The 14,671-nt window shown below is 47.9% G+C and overlaps 1 protein-coding gene across 2 annotated transcripts in view; it reads right to left on the reverse strand.

Annotated features, from left to right (window-relative positions):
- Window positions 1-2,815: 2,815 nt before the first annotated feature.
- DCDC2 (doublecortin domain containing 2) overlaps window positions 2,816-14,671 on the reverse strand; it is a 60,793-nt gene continuing 48,937 nt past the window's right edge. For both annotated transcript variants that reach the window (XM_038771547.1, XM_038771546.1), the window contains 5 exons: window positions 14,392-14,446; window positions 13,399-13,558; window positions 10,085-10,185; window positions 5,962-6,411; window positions 2,816-3,369 (listed from right to left, as the gene is read on the reverse strand). In XM_038771547.1, the coding sequence (XP_038627475.1) occupies window positions 3,265-3,369; window positions 5,962-6,411; window positions 10,085-10,185; window positions 13,399-13,558; window positions 14,392-14,446 (871 nt within the window). In that variant the 3' untranslated portion in view covers window positions 2,816-3,264. The remainder of the gene's footprint in view (window positions 3,370-5,961; window positions 6,412-10,084; window positions 10,186-13,398; window positions 13,559-14,391; window positions 14,447-14,671) is intronic.

Raw genomic sequence — 14,671 nt, forward strand, 5'->3', positions numbered from 1 at the left:
TTGTATCAAAGAACAGTGCTTGGCACATGGTAAGTGCTTAACAAATACCAACACTATTATTATTACCCCAGCGCTTAATACAGTGCCTGGCATGCAGCGAATTCAACAAATATCATTTAAAAAATTACCATTATTATTATCATTATGCTTCCCAAGTGTTTACTTCAACACTCTGCCCCCAGTAGGAGCTTAGTAAATACCCTTAGTACAACTGCTAAGTACAATCTTCTAGGCTGTAAGCCCACTGTTGGGCAGGGACCGTCTCTATATGTTGCCAACGTGTACTTCAAAAGCGCTTAGTACAGTGCTCTGCATACAGTAAGCGCTCAATAAATACGATTGAATGAATGAATGAACTGAGAAGCAGCGAGGCTCAGTGGAAAGAGCACAGGCTTTGGAGTCAGAGGTCATGGGTTCGAATCCCTGCTCTCTCAATTGTCAGCTGCGTGACTTTGGGCGAGTCACTTAACTTCTCTTCACCTCAGTTACCTCATCTGGAAAATGGGGATGAAGACTGCGAGCCCCCCGTGGGACAACCTGATCACTTTGTAACCTCCCCAGTGTTTAGAACAGTGCTTTGCACGTAGTAAGCGCTTAATAAATGCCATCATTATCATTATTATTATTAAATGCTACTGTCCAAGGTCTCTGAGTCATGCCTGTGCTAAGCGCTTGGGAAGTACAAGTTGGCAACATCTAGAGACGGTCCCTACCCAACAGTGGGCTCACAATCCGACGCCGTTGGAGGTGCTTTATTTATTATTTATTTATTTTACTTGTACATGTCTTGGAAGCAGCATGGCACAGTGGAAAGAGCCCGAGCTTGGGAGTCAGAGGTCATGGGTTCAAATCCCAGCTCCGCCAATTGTCAGCTGTGTGACTTTGGGCAAGTCACTTCACTTCTCTGGGCCTCAGTGACCTCATCTGGAAAATGGGGATTAAGATTGTGAGCCTCCCGTGGGACAACCTGATCACCTTGTAACCTCCCCAGCGCTTAGAACAGTGCTTTGCACATAGTAAGCGCTTAATAAATGCCATTATTGTTATTATTATTATTATTATTATTATTATTATTATTATTATGCCACCTAAAAGGGCAGTCCAGAAATGACCTTTTTCCTCATTCCTGTGAAATACTCAAGTGCAGCCCTTAATCTGGAGGCCCAGCAGTTAGAGGCCTGAGAATCAGAAGGCCCTGGGTTCTAATTCCACTCCACCACTTGTCTGCTGTGTGACCTTGGGCAAGTCCCTTCACTGCGCCTCAGTGACCTCATCTGTAAAATTGGGATGAAGACTCCGAGCCCCACGTGGGACAGGGACCGTGTCCAACCCGATTAGCTTGTATCCACCCCAGCGCTTAGAACAGTGCCTCGCACAGAGTAAGTGCTTAACAAGTAGTAATAATAATAATAATAATGGTATTTGTTAAGCTCTTACTGTGGGCCAAGCACTGTTTCTAAGCATTGGGATAGATACAAGGTGATCAGGTTGTCCCATGTGGGGCTCCCTGTCTTCATCCCCATTTTCCAGATGAGGGAACTGAGGCCCAGAGAAGTGAAGTGACTTGCACAAAGTCACACAGCTGACAATTGGCAGAGATGGGATTTGAATGCATGACCTCTGACTCCAAAACGCGTGCTCTTTCAGTCATTCAGTCGTATTTATTGAGTGCTTACTGTGTGCAGAGCACTGTACTAAGCGCTTGGGAAGTACAGGTTGGCAACATCTAGAGACGGTCCCTACCCAACAGTGGGCTCACAGTCTAGAAGTGGCTCTTTCCACTGACCCACCCAACTTGCGTACACACAGCCCCTCACAAATACACTGACATGCCCTACACACCTCTCACACTCACAAACACATCACACTCGGAAGCACAAACTCATACGTGCACATATGCACACCCTCTCACACTCAAAAAAACAAACACATACACACTCTCCCTCTCTATCCTTTTAGCAGTTACATCCAGGTTTGCCTGGCCACAAATCATTGCCAAAGGGTGATCCGGTGCCTTTTTTTTTTTGAAAGTGAATTAATTCCGGGGGAAAAATTCCAACCTGAGAAGGAAGGAGTGATCCCTCTCTCCCCGCATCCCACCCAGAAGGCAAGAGGTTGGTTTTTTCGGGCCCTTTGTGCCTGTTCTGAGCACTAGAAATTCATCATCATCATCATCAATCGTATTTACTGAGCGCTTACTATGTGCAGAGCACTGTACTAAGCTCTTGGGAGGTACAAATTGGCAACATATAGGGACAGTCCCTACCCAACATTGGGCTCACAGTCTAAGAAATTCCCCAGGCTGGGTCCTTTTGCAAAGCATTTGAGCCTCCCTCCTCCTCCTCCTCCTCCAGGGGACTAGCTCATCTTCCACTGCAAGAGAACATCATCACAGACCCATTAAGCACTTAATAATAATAATAATGGTGGCATTTATTAACCGCTTACAATGTGCAAAGCGCCGCTCTAAGCGCTGGAGGGCTCCCGTAATCCCCATTTTCCAGATGAGGTAACTGAGGCCCAGAGAAGTGAAGTGACTGGCCCACAGTCACACAGCTGACAGTTGGCGGAGTTTTGTTCTCTGTCTCCCCATTTTAGACTGTGAGCCCACTGTTGGGTAGGGACTGTCTCTATATGTTGCCAACTTGTACTTCCCACTTGTACTGTGTTGCTCTGCACACAGTAAGCGCTCAATAAATACGATTGATTGATTGATTGATTGATTGATTGACTCCAAAGCCCGGGCTCTTTCCACCGAGCCACGCCGCTTCTCTCCCACCCCCAGCCTCCGGCTCTGAAACGGAGCTCCCAGACGTGCCGTCCACGGTTTATTCACACCTCAGGAAAACATCACATTACATTTCACCGGATTCACCAAAAGTAGCCTCTCTTCTTTTCTTTGTTTTTTTTTTTCAACACGTCTTTTAGGATCCTCCGAAACCTACCAGATCTACTTCTACCTTTCTTAAAAGAGGGATCGATCCCGTCGAGGAGTGTCGTCCCAGGACGAGGCAGGGAAGAGTCCGTAGGGCAACGAAATCCTCCCCGCCTGGCCTGGAAAAATCGCATTTGGAGGGACCGGGCCTTCCTTTTGGTTAAGGGCAGGGCTGTGAGCCTCAGTGGACCAGTGCCCTCGTAATTTGCGAGGGCGGCCTCCGATCTCACGGAGAGACGGAGTCGGCAGTCCCGGCCGAGCTCGTGTTGAAATCCCAAGTCTTAGAAGTCTTTGCTTTTCCTCCTGGATCCGCTTCCGCGACGCCTCCTCTACGCCACGGCCGCCCGCTCCTTGCCTGCCTCGTTGTGATCGCTTTCTTGAGGACTGGTGATTTTCACCTCCGGCCGGGGCGGCCGGGCCGGATCCAAGTCGTCCTGCGGAGAGAAAGAACGGAACGAAGGGTTCAGGCAGGACTGGCGTGGGGCACGACGGAATTAACAATTATAACAATAATAATAATTGTGGTATTTGTTAAGCACTTACTATCATCATCATCATCATCATCAATCATATTTATTGAGCGCTATGTGCTTGGGAAGTACAAATTGGCAACATATACAGTCCCTACCCAACAACGGGCTCACAAAAGGGGGGAGACAGAGAACAAAACCAAACATACTAACAAAATAAAATAAATAGAAGAGATATGTACAAGTAAAATAAATAGAGTAATAAATATGTACAAACATATACACATATATACAGGTGCTGTGGGGAAGGGAAGGAGGTAAGATGGAGGGGGTGGAGAGGGGGACGAGGGGGAGAGGAAGGAAGGGGCTCAGTCTGGGAAGGCCTCCTGGAGGAGGTGAGCTCTCAGTAGGGCCTTGAAGGGAGGAAGAGAGCTAGCTATGTGTCAGGCACTGTAATAACAATAATAATAATAATAATAATTTTGGTATTTGTTAAGCGCTTACTATGTGTCAGGCACTGTAATAATAATCATAATAATTTTGGTATTTGTTAAGCTCTTACTATGCGTCAGGCACTGTAATAACAATAATAATAATAATAATAATTTTGGTATTTGTTAAGCACTTACTATGCATCAGGCACTCTAATAACCATACTAATAATAATAATTTTGGTATTTGTTAAGTGCTTACTATGTGTCAGGCACTGTAATAATAATCATAATAATTTTGGTATTTGTTAAGCGCTTACTATGTGACAGGCACTGTAGTAATAATAATAATAATTTTGGTATTTGTTAAGCGCTTACTATGCATCAGGCACTGTAATAACAATAATAATAATTTTGGTATTTGTTAAGCGCTTACTATGTGCAAAGCACTGTTCTAAGCGCTGGAGAGGTTACAAGGTGATCAGGTTGTCCCACGGGGGGCTCACAGTCTTAATCTCCATTTCACAGATGAGGGAACTGAGGCCCAGAGAAGTGAAGTGACTTGCCCAAAGTCACACAGCTGACAGTTGGTGGAGTCACGATTTGAACCCACGACCTCTGACTCCGAAGCCCGGGCTCTTTCCACTGAGTCGCGCTGCTTCTCTAATAATTGTGGTATTTGTTAAGTGCTTACTATGTGTCAGGCACTGTACTAAGCACTGGGGTAGATACAAGTTAATTGAGTTGGACACAATACCTGTTCCACCAGGGGATCAAGGTCTTAATCCCCCTTTTAGACTGTGAGCCCACTGTTGGGTAGGGACTGTCTCTATATGTTGCCAACTTGGGCTTCCCAAGCGCTTAGTACAGTGCTCTGCACACAGTAATCGCTCAATAAATACGATTGATTGATTGATTGATTGATTGATTGATTTTACAGATGAGGGGATTGAGGCACAGAGAAGTGACGCCACTTGCCCAAGATCACACAGCAGACCAGTGGCACCATTCTTCCTGTCTTCCTGGAGTTATTCTTGACTCCTCTCTATCAACCCACACGTTCGATCCTTCACTAGATCCTGTCAGTTCTACCTTCACAACGTCTCTAAAACCCTCCCTTTTCTCTCCGTCCAAACTGTTACCACGTTAATACAATCACTTATCATCATCATCATCAATCGTATTTATTGAGCGCTTACTATGTGCAGAGCACTGTACTAAGCGCTTGGGAAGTACAAATTGGCAACATATAGAGACAGTCCCTACCCAACAGTGGGCTCACAGTCTAAAAGGGGGAGACAGAGAACAAAACCAAACATACTAACAAAATAAAATAAATAGATTATCCTCTCCCACCTCGATTACTGTATCAGCCTCCTTGCTGTCTTCCCAGCCTCCCATCTCTCCCTACTCCGGTCCCTATTTTCCTCTGATGCCCAGCTCATTTTCCCACAAAAAGGCTCAGGACGGGTTTCCTCACTCCTCAGGAAACTCCAGCGGTTGCTCATCCACATCCGCATCAGACAAAAACTCCTCATTATTGGCTTCGGAGTGCTCAATCTACCTCACCCTCGCTACTCTTCCATTACAACCCAGCCCAAACACTTCATTCCTCTAATGCCAACTTTCTTACTGTACCTTTATCTCATCATCATCATCATCAATCATATTTATTGAGCGCTTACTGTGTGCAGAGCACTCGTCCATCTCTCCGTCGACCCCTCTCCCACATCCTCCCTCTAGCCTGGAGATCCCTCCATCTTCAAATCTGACAATGACACTCCCCCCATTCAAGAGGCCTTCCCCAAATAGGCCCCGCTTTCCTCTTCTCTCTCGCTTTTCTGCATTACCCTGACTTGTTCTCTTTAATCACCCCCTCTCCCAGCCTCAGCACCTATGTCCATATCTGAAATGATTTCTGTTGATGACTGTCTCCCCATCTGGACAGCAAGCTCACTGTGGGCAGGGACTATGTTTATTGTTCTCTTGAACTCTCCCAAGTGCTTAGTATAGTGTTCTGCGCCCAGGAAGCTCTCCATAAATACGATTGACTGAAAGTCCGACTGGGACCCAACTAACGAGAACTCGAGGAATAAGATACCGTTTTAGAGAACACGACGAATACCTTGTCCTGTCCACCGCCATCCCCCGCTGACTTTGTTTCGTCCTCCTCGTCCGCGTGATGCTTGTCCTCTGTTGTTCGTTCCAGTTCTTCCCCATTTTCCTCATTGGTGCCATTTATATGAGGGAGATTGTCCTCTCCCTGGTCTGGATTGTCCTCTCCCTGGTCTGGATTGTCCTCTTCCTGATCTGGATTCTCTTCTTCCTGGTCTGGATTCTCCTTTCCCTCCTCAAGCCCTGTCTCTTCCTCATTAGGCTCCACGCCTTCCTCTTTAGGCCCCAACCCTTCTTCTTCAGGCCCCGCCTCTCCCTCGTCAGCATCATGAGCATCTCCATTAACTTTCTCCTCCACCTCACCATTCATTCCCGAATGGTCTTCTTTGCTCCCCTCAGCGACCTCTCCTTCTGGTCTTCCATTATCTTCTTCCTCCTCGTCCACCATCTCTGCAGGCCTCTGGTGAAATCAAGCAGTGGCATGTCATTTTCCCCCCCCCGAGATGTTTTTTTCCACAGACCTCAGCCCAGGAGTCTGACCATCTGATTTCATTCAGGTTTCTCCCAGGGAATTTCTCAGGGGGTTGTCCCTTCAGCAAAAATGGGTGAAAATCAGCTGGGGGGAGGGAAATGGTTTTTCGGGATCTGGGAATTGGACTTCAGCCCCCTCAAGCCCAGCTAGGAATCTGGGTTTGCCATTGACACGTCTCCCCGGTCAATCCAAAAGGACAAAGTGGGTCTCGGGCCTCCCAGAGCCAGAGTTTTTTCCACGCTGCTTCTTTAGGAATCGAGGTTCAGACTCTCCGGGCTAAAACCCATCTGGAGATTCCGACAGCATTCGCAGAATGCTCTGCTTCAAAAAATGTGGGATAGGCTAAGAGGCCACTGGGATCGATCAGAATGAGATGGTAAAAGACTCATAATCCTCTAAAATGTCCTGAGTCTATCATCAAACGTATGATTGCTGCAACACAACAGCACGGAATGAGAAACTGTTCCTAGGACATATTTGTAATGAATAAATGAAAAGCACCGGGCTGGTCGGTGTAATCTCTTCTGGAGCCGGCATTAAATTATTCAAGATGTTTCCAGGTCGAACATCAATCAAATAGGCCCCAGAAGGAAGGCTTGGTTCCCCTGACCCTATCCGCCACATGGCTGGGAAGTCGGAGGTGGAAATATGCTCCGAAAGGTTTGGGGGAGAGGGAACAGTAGGTGTTGGGGTGATCAATCATGGCTGAGGGTTGGCGTGACAGGTGGGGCGGCTCCCCGGGAATCTTTCTCTGCCCAACCCCCTGGCAGGGAAACTTTTTTCTTTAAGATTTATCCCACCTGTGGGAAAATCACCAACGGAAACCCTTAGAGAGAGGCCGACTCCAAACAGAAGGAAATGCATCTTTTCTCACGATATTTCTTAAGTGCTTTCTACATCTCCGGCACCGTTCTAAGAGCTGGAGTAGACAGAGATTCGTCAGGCCGGGCCCAGTCCCTGTCCGACGTGGGACTTAGTCTCAGCAGGAAGGACAATGGGTTTTGAATCTCCATTTTACAGTTGAGGAAACTGAGGCAAAGAGAAGTGACACAGCGGAAAGCTGGCAGGGCGGGGATTAGAACCCAGGTCTTCTGATTCCCAGGTTCATGTTCTTCCCACTAGGCCACAGTGCTTCCCAATGAGGGAGGAGGGCACGGGAATTAGAATCTATTCCTGCAGGAAACCGCAGTCAAAAATACCAGCGGGAATAATAATAATAATAACAATAATAATAATAATAATAATGGTATTTATTAAGTGCTTACTATGTGCACAGCAAGAGGGTGTTGAGGCAGTGATGGAAAGGGGAGAGTCAGGGCTGTGGATGGGTTATCGGTGGGCGGGAAGATTAAGCAGTATGGCTTAGAGGAAAGAGCGCTGACCTGGGAATTGGAGGACCTGGGTTCTAATCCCACTGTGAGACCTTGGACAAGTCACTTCACTTAATCAATCAATGGTATTTTTTGAGTGCTTACTGCATGCAGAGCATTGTACTGAGGGCTTGGGAAAGTACTATACAATAGTAGGCTTGATCTCTGCCCACGAGGAACTTGCAGTCTACAGGAGGAGCTACAGGGAGAATCAGGGATGGAGAGGGGAGAGTCGGGGGTGTTGGATGCTGGTTCGCTGGGGGAGAGACAGGGAACTTGTACTTCCCAAGCGCTTAGTACAGTGCTCTGCACACAGTAAGCGCTCAATAAATACGATTGAATGAATGGGGGGGGGAACAGGGGTAGAGAGGGTATTGGATGATCCACGCTTAACCACCATAAAGATGGGGGTCCGGTGGTAATAATAATAATGATGATGGTATTTATTAAGCACTTACTATGTGCAAAGCACTGTTCTAAGCGCTGGGAGGATACAAAACAATCAGGTTGTCCCACGTGGGGCTCACAATCTTAATCCCCATTTTACAGATGAGGTCACTGAGGACCAGAGAAGTGAAGTGACTTGCCCTAAGTCACCCAGCTGACAGTTGGCGGAGCCAGGATTTGAACCCATGACCTCTGACTCCAAAGCCCGGGCTCTTTCCACTGACGTGGTTTCTCCAAATCCTAGCAACGGGGACAGAGTTCAAGACTGCCCCGGTCCGTGGGTGCTTTCGATCTTAATTCTAAGAAGGGAGGGAGAGTGGGGTGGAGACATGAGGTTAGGTAGGAATGGCTTCCTGGAGGAGTTGGGATTTTTTAGAAAGGCTCTGGAGTTGCTTCCGAATAGTCATCCAAAGGGTTCGTTCCCGATAGCGCTTTCCACGTCGAAGCCTTTTCTGTTGGAAGTCACACAGGGTGTTTGGGCTTTTCTCCACAAATGGAAGAACTCTGGCACTAATGATGAACATTACCCAAGTTACCCTATTTCTGTTTCCATGGAAACCAAAACCAAAGCAGCTTTAAAGCCATCCCTTTCAACTCTCGACTGTTTTAAAGATGGTTTCTACATTTTGGACTGCCAGTGGGAAACAGCAGGGCCTAGTGGAAAGAGCAGGGGCAGGGGACCTGAGTTCTAATCCCAGCTCCGCCACTTCTCTGGGCCTCAGTTCCCTCATCTGTAAAATGGGGATGAAGACTGTGAGTCCCTCGTGGGACAACCTGATCACCTTGTAACCTCCCCAGCGCTTAGAACAGTGATTTGCACATAGTAAGCACTTAATAAATGCCATTATTATTATTATTAAACACTTAGTACAGTGCTCTGCACACAGTAAGCGCTCAATAAATACAATTGATTGATTATTATTATTATTATTATTCTCTGCTTTGTGACCTTGTTCGGGGGATTTTTTTTGGTATTTGTAAAGCGCTAAGTGCCGGTCACTGTTTTAAAAGCCGGGGAGGATACAAGCTAATCAGGTTGGACACAATCCGCGCCTCACGTGGGGCTCACAGTCTCCATCCCCATTTTACAGGTGAAGCAACTGAAGCACAGAAAAGTGAAGTGACTTGCCCAAGGTCATACAGCAGACAAGTGGCAGAGCCGGGATTAGAACCCAGATCCTTCTGACGCCCAGGCTCACGCTCTGTCCATTAGGCAACGCTGCTGCTCAACCTTGGATAAGTCACGTAACTTCTCGGTGCCTCAGTTGCCTCATCTACAGAATTCATTCATTCAATCGTATTTATTGAGCGCTTACTGTGTGCAGAGCACTGGACTAAGCGCTTGGGAAGTCCAAGGTGGCAACATCTCGAGACGGTCCCTACCCAACAGCGGGCTCACAGTCTAGACGGGGGAGACAGCAATCAAAACAAAACATACTAACAAAATAAAATAAATAGAATAAATATGTACAAGTAAAATAAATACTGGACTCAGAGGTCACGGGGTCAAACCCCAGCTCTGTCAACTGTGTGACTTTGGGTAAGTCACTTCACTTTTCTGGGCCTCAGTTCCCTCATCTGTAAAACGGGGATTAGGACTGTGAGCCCCACGTGGGACAACCTGATGGCCTTGTATCCCCCCCACACAGCGCTTAGAACAGTGCTTGGCACATAGTAAGCGCTTAACAACCTCCATCATTATTATTAGTGCGTTCAGTAAGTCAGAATGAACAAGAAGATGCTACCGTTGGGACTTGGAGAAAGAAAGAGGGACGAAGGGTTACCTGATCCAGTGGAACCTCCACTAGAGTGTCTTCATCTTCTTGGATTTCCACGGCTCCGTTCATTTCGGATCTCTCCGCTCCCGCCTTGAAGATCCCCTCGTCTATCGGATGGAGAAAAATAACGCCGGGAGGAGATCATCAATCGTATTTATTGAGCGCTTACTGTGTGCAGAGCACTGGACTAAGCGCTTGGGAAGTACAAACTGGCAACATATAGAGACAGTCCCTACCCAACAGTGGGCTCACAGGAGATGGGAATCCAACCGTGCCAACTTGTGGTCTCGTTGGCAAAGTCTGGGCTAGTGAATTGATCTGTGGGCTAGTCCCATGGGCCCCTCTCAGGGTGGCACCTAGAGAGGGCCCCGACCTCTACCAATCAATCAATCAATCGTATTTATTGAGCGCTTACTGTGTGCAGAGCACTGGACTAAGCGCTTGGGAAGTCCAAGTTGGCAACATCTAGAGACGGTCCCTACTCAACAGCGGGCTCACAGTCTAGAAGACACAGGTTCAATCCCCATTTTGCAGAGGAGGTAACTGAGGCCCAGAGAAGTGAAGTGTGAGCCCACTGTTGGGTAGGGACTGTCTCTATATGTTGCCAATTTGTACTTCCCAAGCGCTTAGTACAGTGCTCTGCACATAGTAAGCGCTCAATAAATACGATTGATGATGATGATGATGAAGTGACTTGTTCAAGGTCACACGGCAGACACGGGACTGAGCTGGGATTAGAACCTACGACCTCCGACACCCAGACCGGGGCTCCATCCACTAGGCCACGTCGCTCCGAAGATCCAATAGGGCAGCTCTCATCTTCATAATCCATCAGCATCACTGAGGGTGTTTACTGAGCGCTTACTGTGTGCACGGCACTGTACTAAGCGGCAGCTTCCTGACCCATTGGGAATCACGTGGCCCAGTGAAAAGAGCTCAGACCTGGTCGCCAGAAGACCTGGGTTCAGCGTGGCTCAGTGGAAAGAGCCCGGGCTTTGGAGTCGGAGGTCATGGGTTCAAATCCCAGCCCCGCCGCTGTCAGCCGTGTGACTTTGGGCCAGTCACTTCACTTCTCCGGGCCTCAGTTCCCTCATCTGGAAAATGGGGATGAAGACTGTGAGCCGCCCCCCCCTACCCCCCGCCGCCGTGGGACAACCTGATCACCTTGTAACCTCCCCAGCGTTTAGAACAGTGCTTGGCACGTAGTAAGCGCTTAATAAATGCCATCATTATTCATATCGGCTCTTTCATATGTGGCATGTGGAGGGGAAACAGAGCTGGAAAAAAACCCTACCTCTCCTCCCCCCAGCTCAATCAATCAATCAATCGTATTTATTGAGCGCTTACTGTGTGCAGAGCACTGTACTAAGCGCTTGGGAAGTACAAGTTGGCAACATCTAGCTCCCCATTAACACAAATCCTGACCCCGAAGGCAAGCTCGCTGAACTTAGAGAACACATCCACCAACTCTACCATAGTGGACTCTCCCAAGCGCTTAGTACAGTCTCCATCCCCCCCATCTTACCTCCTTCCCTTCCCCACAGCACCTGTATATATGTATATATGTTTGTACATATTTATTACTCTATTTTACTTGTACATATCTATTCTATTTATTTTATTTTGTTAGTATATTTGGTTTTGTTCTCTGTCTCCCCCTTTTAGGCTGTGAGCCCACTGTTGGGTAGGGACCGTCTCGATATGTTGCCAACTTGGACTTCCCAAGCGCTTAGTACAGTGCTCTGCACACAGTAAGCGCTCAATAAATAAGATTGATTGATTGATTGATTGCTCCGCACGCAGTATGGGATTACGGGAGGGGAAGAACCTTTCCCAGGTCCAGACACGCCGGCCGAGCATCCCTTGGGCATCCTAACTAACCGGGAAAAAAAGAATCACATCCGTGTAGGCGACAGCTAATTGAGTGATAAATTCAAATGACCGATTGCACGTCAATATATTTAAATATTTAAGCAACAACAATTAATGCCTCCTACATATGCTGGCTTTCTAACCAGGACTATAAAAAATTAATTGGGGCTCAACTGACAACATTTTACCCGGCTTTTTTTTCCAAGGCATTTCACATCTAAAGCTGATTGAAGTCTAGCAGGAGAGAGAAAAAAAATCACGGCAATAATGGCCCGGCCTGAATATTTTATGGCTATTTAAGGCATTTATTAACTGTAAGCCCGGTATGTAAGCAAGAAAGTTAATGCGACCGTAAACATCTTTAATGTGATTTACCACCGAGGCCGCCTCGTAAAAACGTTCGATCGGATTAAAAACCGAATGTAAAAAATTGGCGGCTCATTAAGTCCAACAGATTGCGGCGAGGGATGGAGGGGGTTAGGCCTGGGCCGTCTGCGGGCGGGAAGAGTGGCATAGACGTTTCTAGACTGTGAGCCCACTGTTGGGTAGGGACTGTCTCTATATGTTGCCAACTTGTGCTTTCCAAGCGCTCAGTACAGTGCTCTGCACATAGTAAGCGCTCAATAAATATGATACTTATTACTGTATTTACTTATTTTACTTGTACATATCTGTTCTATTTGTTTTATTCTGTTAGTATGTTTGGTTTTGTGAAGCAGCGTGGTTCAGTGGAAAGAGCCCGGGCTTTGGAGTCAATCCCAACTTGCCAACTTGTACTTCCCAAGCGCTTAGCGCAGTTCTCTGCACACAGTAAGCGCTCAATAAATACGATTGATGATGATGAGTCAGAGGGCATGGGTTCGAATCCCGGCCCTGCCACTCGTCTGCTGTGTGACCTTGGGCAAGTCACTTCACTTCTCTGAGCCTCAGTTACCTCAACTGTAAAATGGGGATTGACTAAGAGCCCCCCATGGGACACACTGATCACCTTGTAACCTCCCCAGCGCTGGGAACAGTGCTTTGCACACAGTGAGCGCTTAACGGATGCCATCATCATTATTATTATTATTATTTGTTCTCTTCCTCCCCCTTTTAACAATAATAATAATGATGATGATGGTGTTTGTTAAGCGCTTACTGCGTGCAAGGCACTGTCTAAGCGCTGGGGAGGTTGCAAAGTGATCGGGTTGTCCCGCTGTTGGGTAGGGACCGTCTCTATATGGTGCCATCTTGTGCTTCACAAGCGCTTAGTACAGTGCTCTGCACACAGTAAGCGCTCAATAAATGCGATTGATTGATTGATTGATTGATGACTGAATGAATACTAATCTGGGCAAGGACGGGTGGGATGGTGGGAGCGTCACGATGTTGGATTCAATAAATATGATTGATGATGATGATGATGGGGTAGCCTCCCTCTGCCCCCCGTCCACCCGGCGGGCACTCACCGCCGTCGGGGAGGTCGGCGGCCGACTCCTGCGGTGCCCGTTGCTTGGTCTTAAGGGGTCTGTCTGTGCCCGGCCCGTTCTTCCTCCCCTTGCTCTTCGGGGGCTGCGGGGACGAGCCATCGCTGGACTCCACCGTCGACTTGGAGTGGCGGTCCTTCCCCTGGGGGTGGAGAGGAAGGGGACAGGGGTCACCGGGCGGAGAAGGGCGGACCCCCCACCCAATCAATCAATCAATCAATCGTATTTATTGAGCGCTTACTGTGGGCAGAGCACTGGACTAAGCGCCTGGGAAGTCCAAGTTGGCATCACATAACGCCCATGCCACGGAGAGACCCATGTGGGGGCGTCAATCGCCATCACGGAGAAGCAGCGTGGCTCAGCGGAGGAAGCCCGGGCTTTGGAGTCACAGGTCGTGGGTTCGAATCCCGGCTCCGCCCACTGTCAGCTGGGTGACTTTGGGCAAGTCACTTCACTTCTCTGGGCCTCAGTTCCCTCATCGGTCAAACGGGGACGAAGGCCGCGAGCCCCCCGTGGGACAACCTGATCACCTTGTCACCTCCCCAGCGCTTAGAGCGGTGCTTTGCACATAGTAAGCGCTTAATAAATGCCATCATCATCATTATTATTATTGTTATTATTATCTGCACACAGAAGCACTCAATAAATACAACAATGTTGCATTTATACGGGGAGGGACAGTGTGCATGTCAGCGTGTTTGCTTGGGTGGGAGTGTGGGCCGGGGACAGGGGATAAATAATTGCGTCTTTTAGACTGTGAGCCCACTGTTGGGTAGGGACTGTCTCTATATGTTGCCAACTTGGTCTTCCCAAGCGCTTAGTACAGTGCTCTGCACACAGAAAGTGCTCAATAAATACGATTGATTGATTGATTGATTGATTGATACTGTACTCTCCCAAGCGCTTAGTAAAGTGTTCTGCACTCCGCGAGTTCTCAATAAACACGATGGCTGGACTCCAGCGATCGATACTTACGCTCCCTTTCGATTTCCTGGATCCCACGATGGGAGGGAGGGAGGAGGCTTTCTGACTGCAGAAATAAAGCACAGTTTAGGAGTGGGGACATGGTCTCAGAGTAATATTGTCGGGTGCTTAGTACAGTGCCCGGCACATAGTAAGTGCTTAACAAATGCCATTAAAAAAACGGCGCGGCAACACCGAGCGATACAACGTCTCCTATTTCGTTGCTGCTAGAAGTAGAAGCAGTGTGGCTCAGTGGAAAGAGCCCGGGCTTTGGAGTCTGAGGTCATGGGTT

This window comes from Tachyglossus aculeatus, chromosome X2, assembly GCF_015852505.1.
Source record: "Tachyglossus aculeatus isolate mTacAcu1 chromosome X2, mTacAcu1.pri, whole genome shotgun sequence".
Taxonomy (NCBI): Eukaryota; Metazoa; Chordata; class Mammalia; order Monotremata; family Tachyglossidae; genus Tachyglossus; species Tachyglossus aculeatus.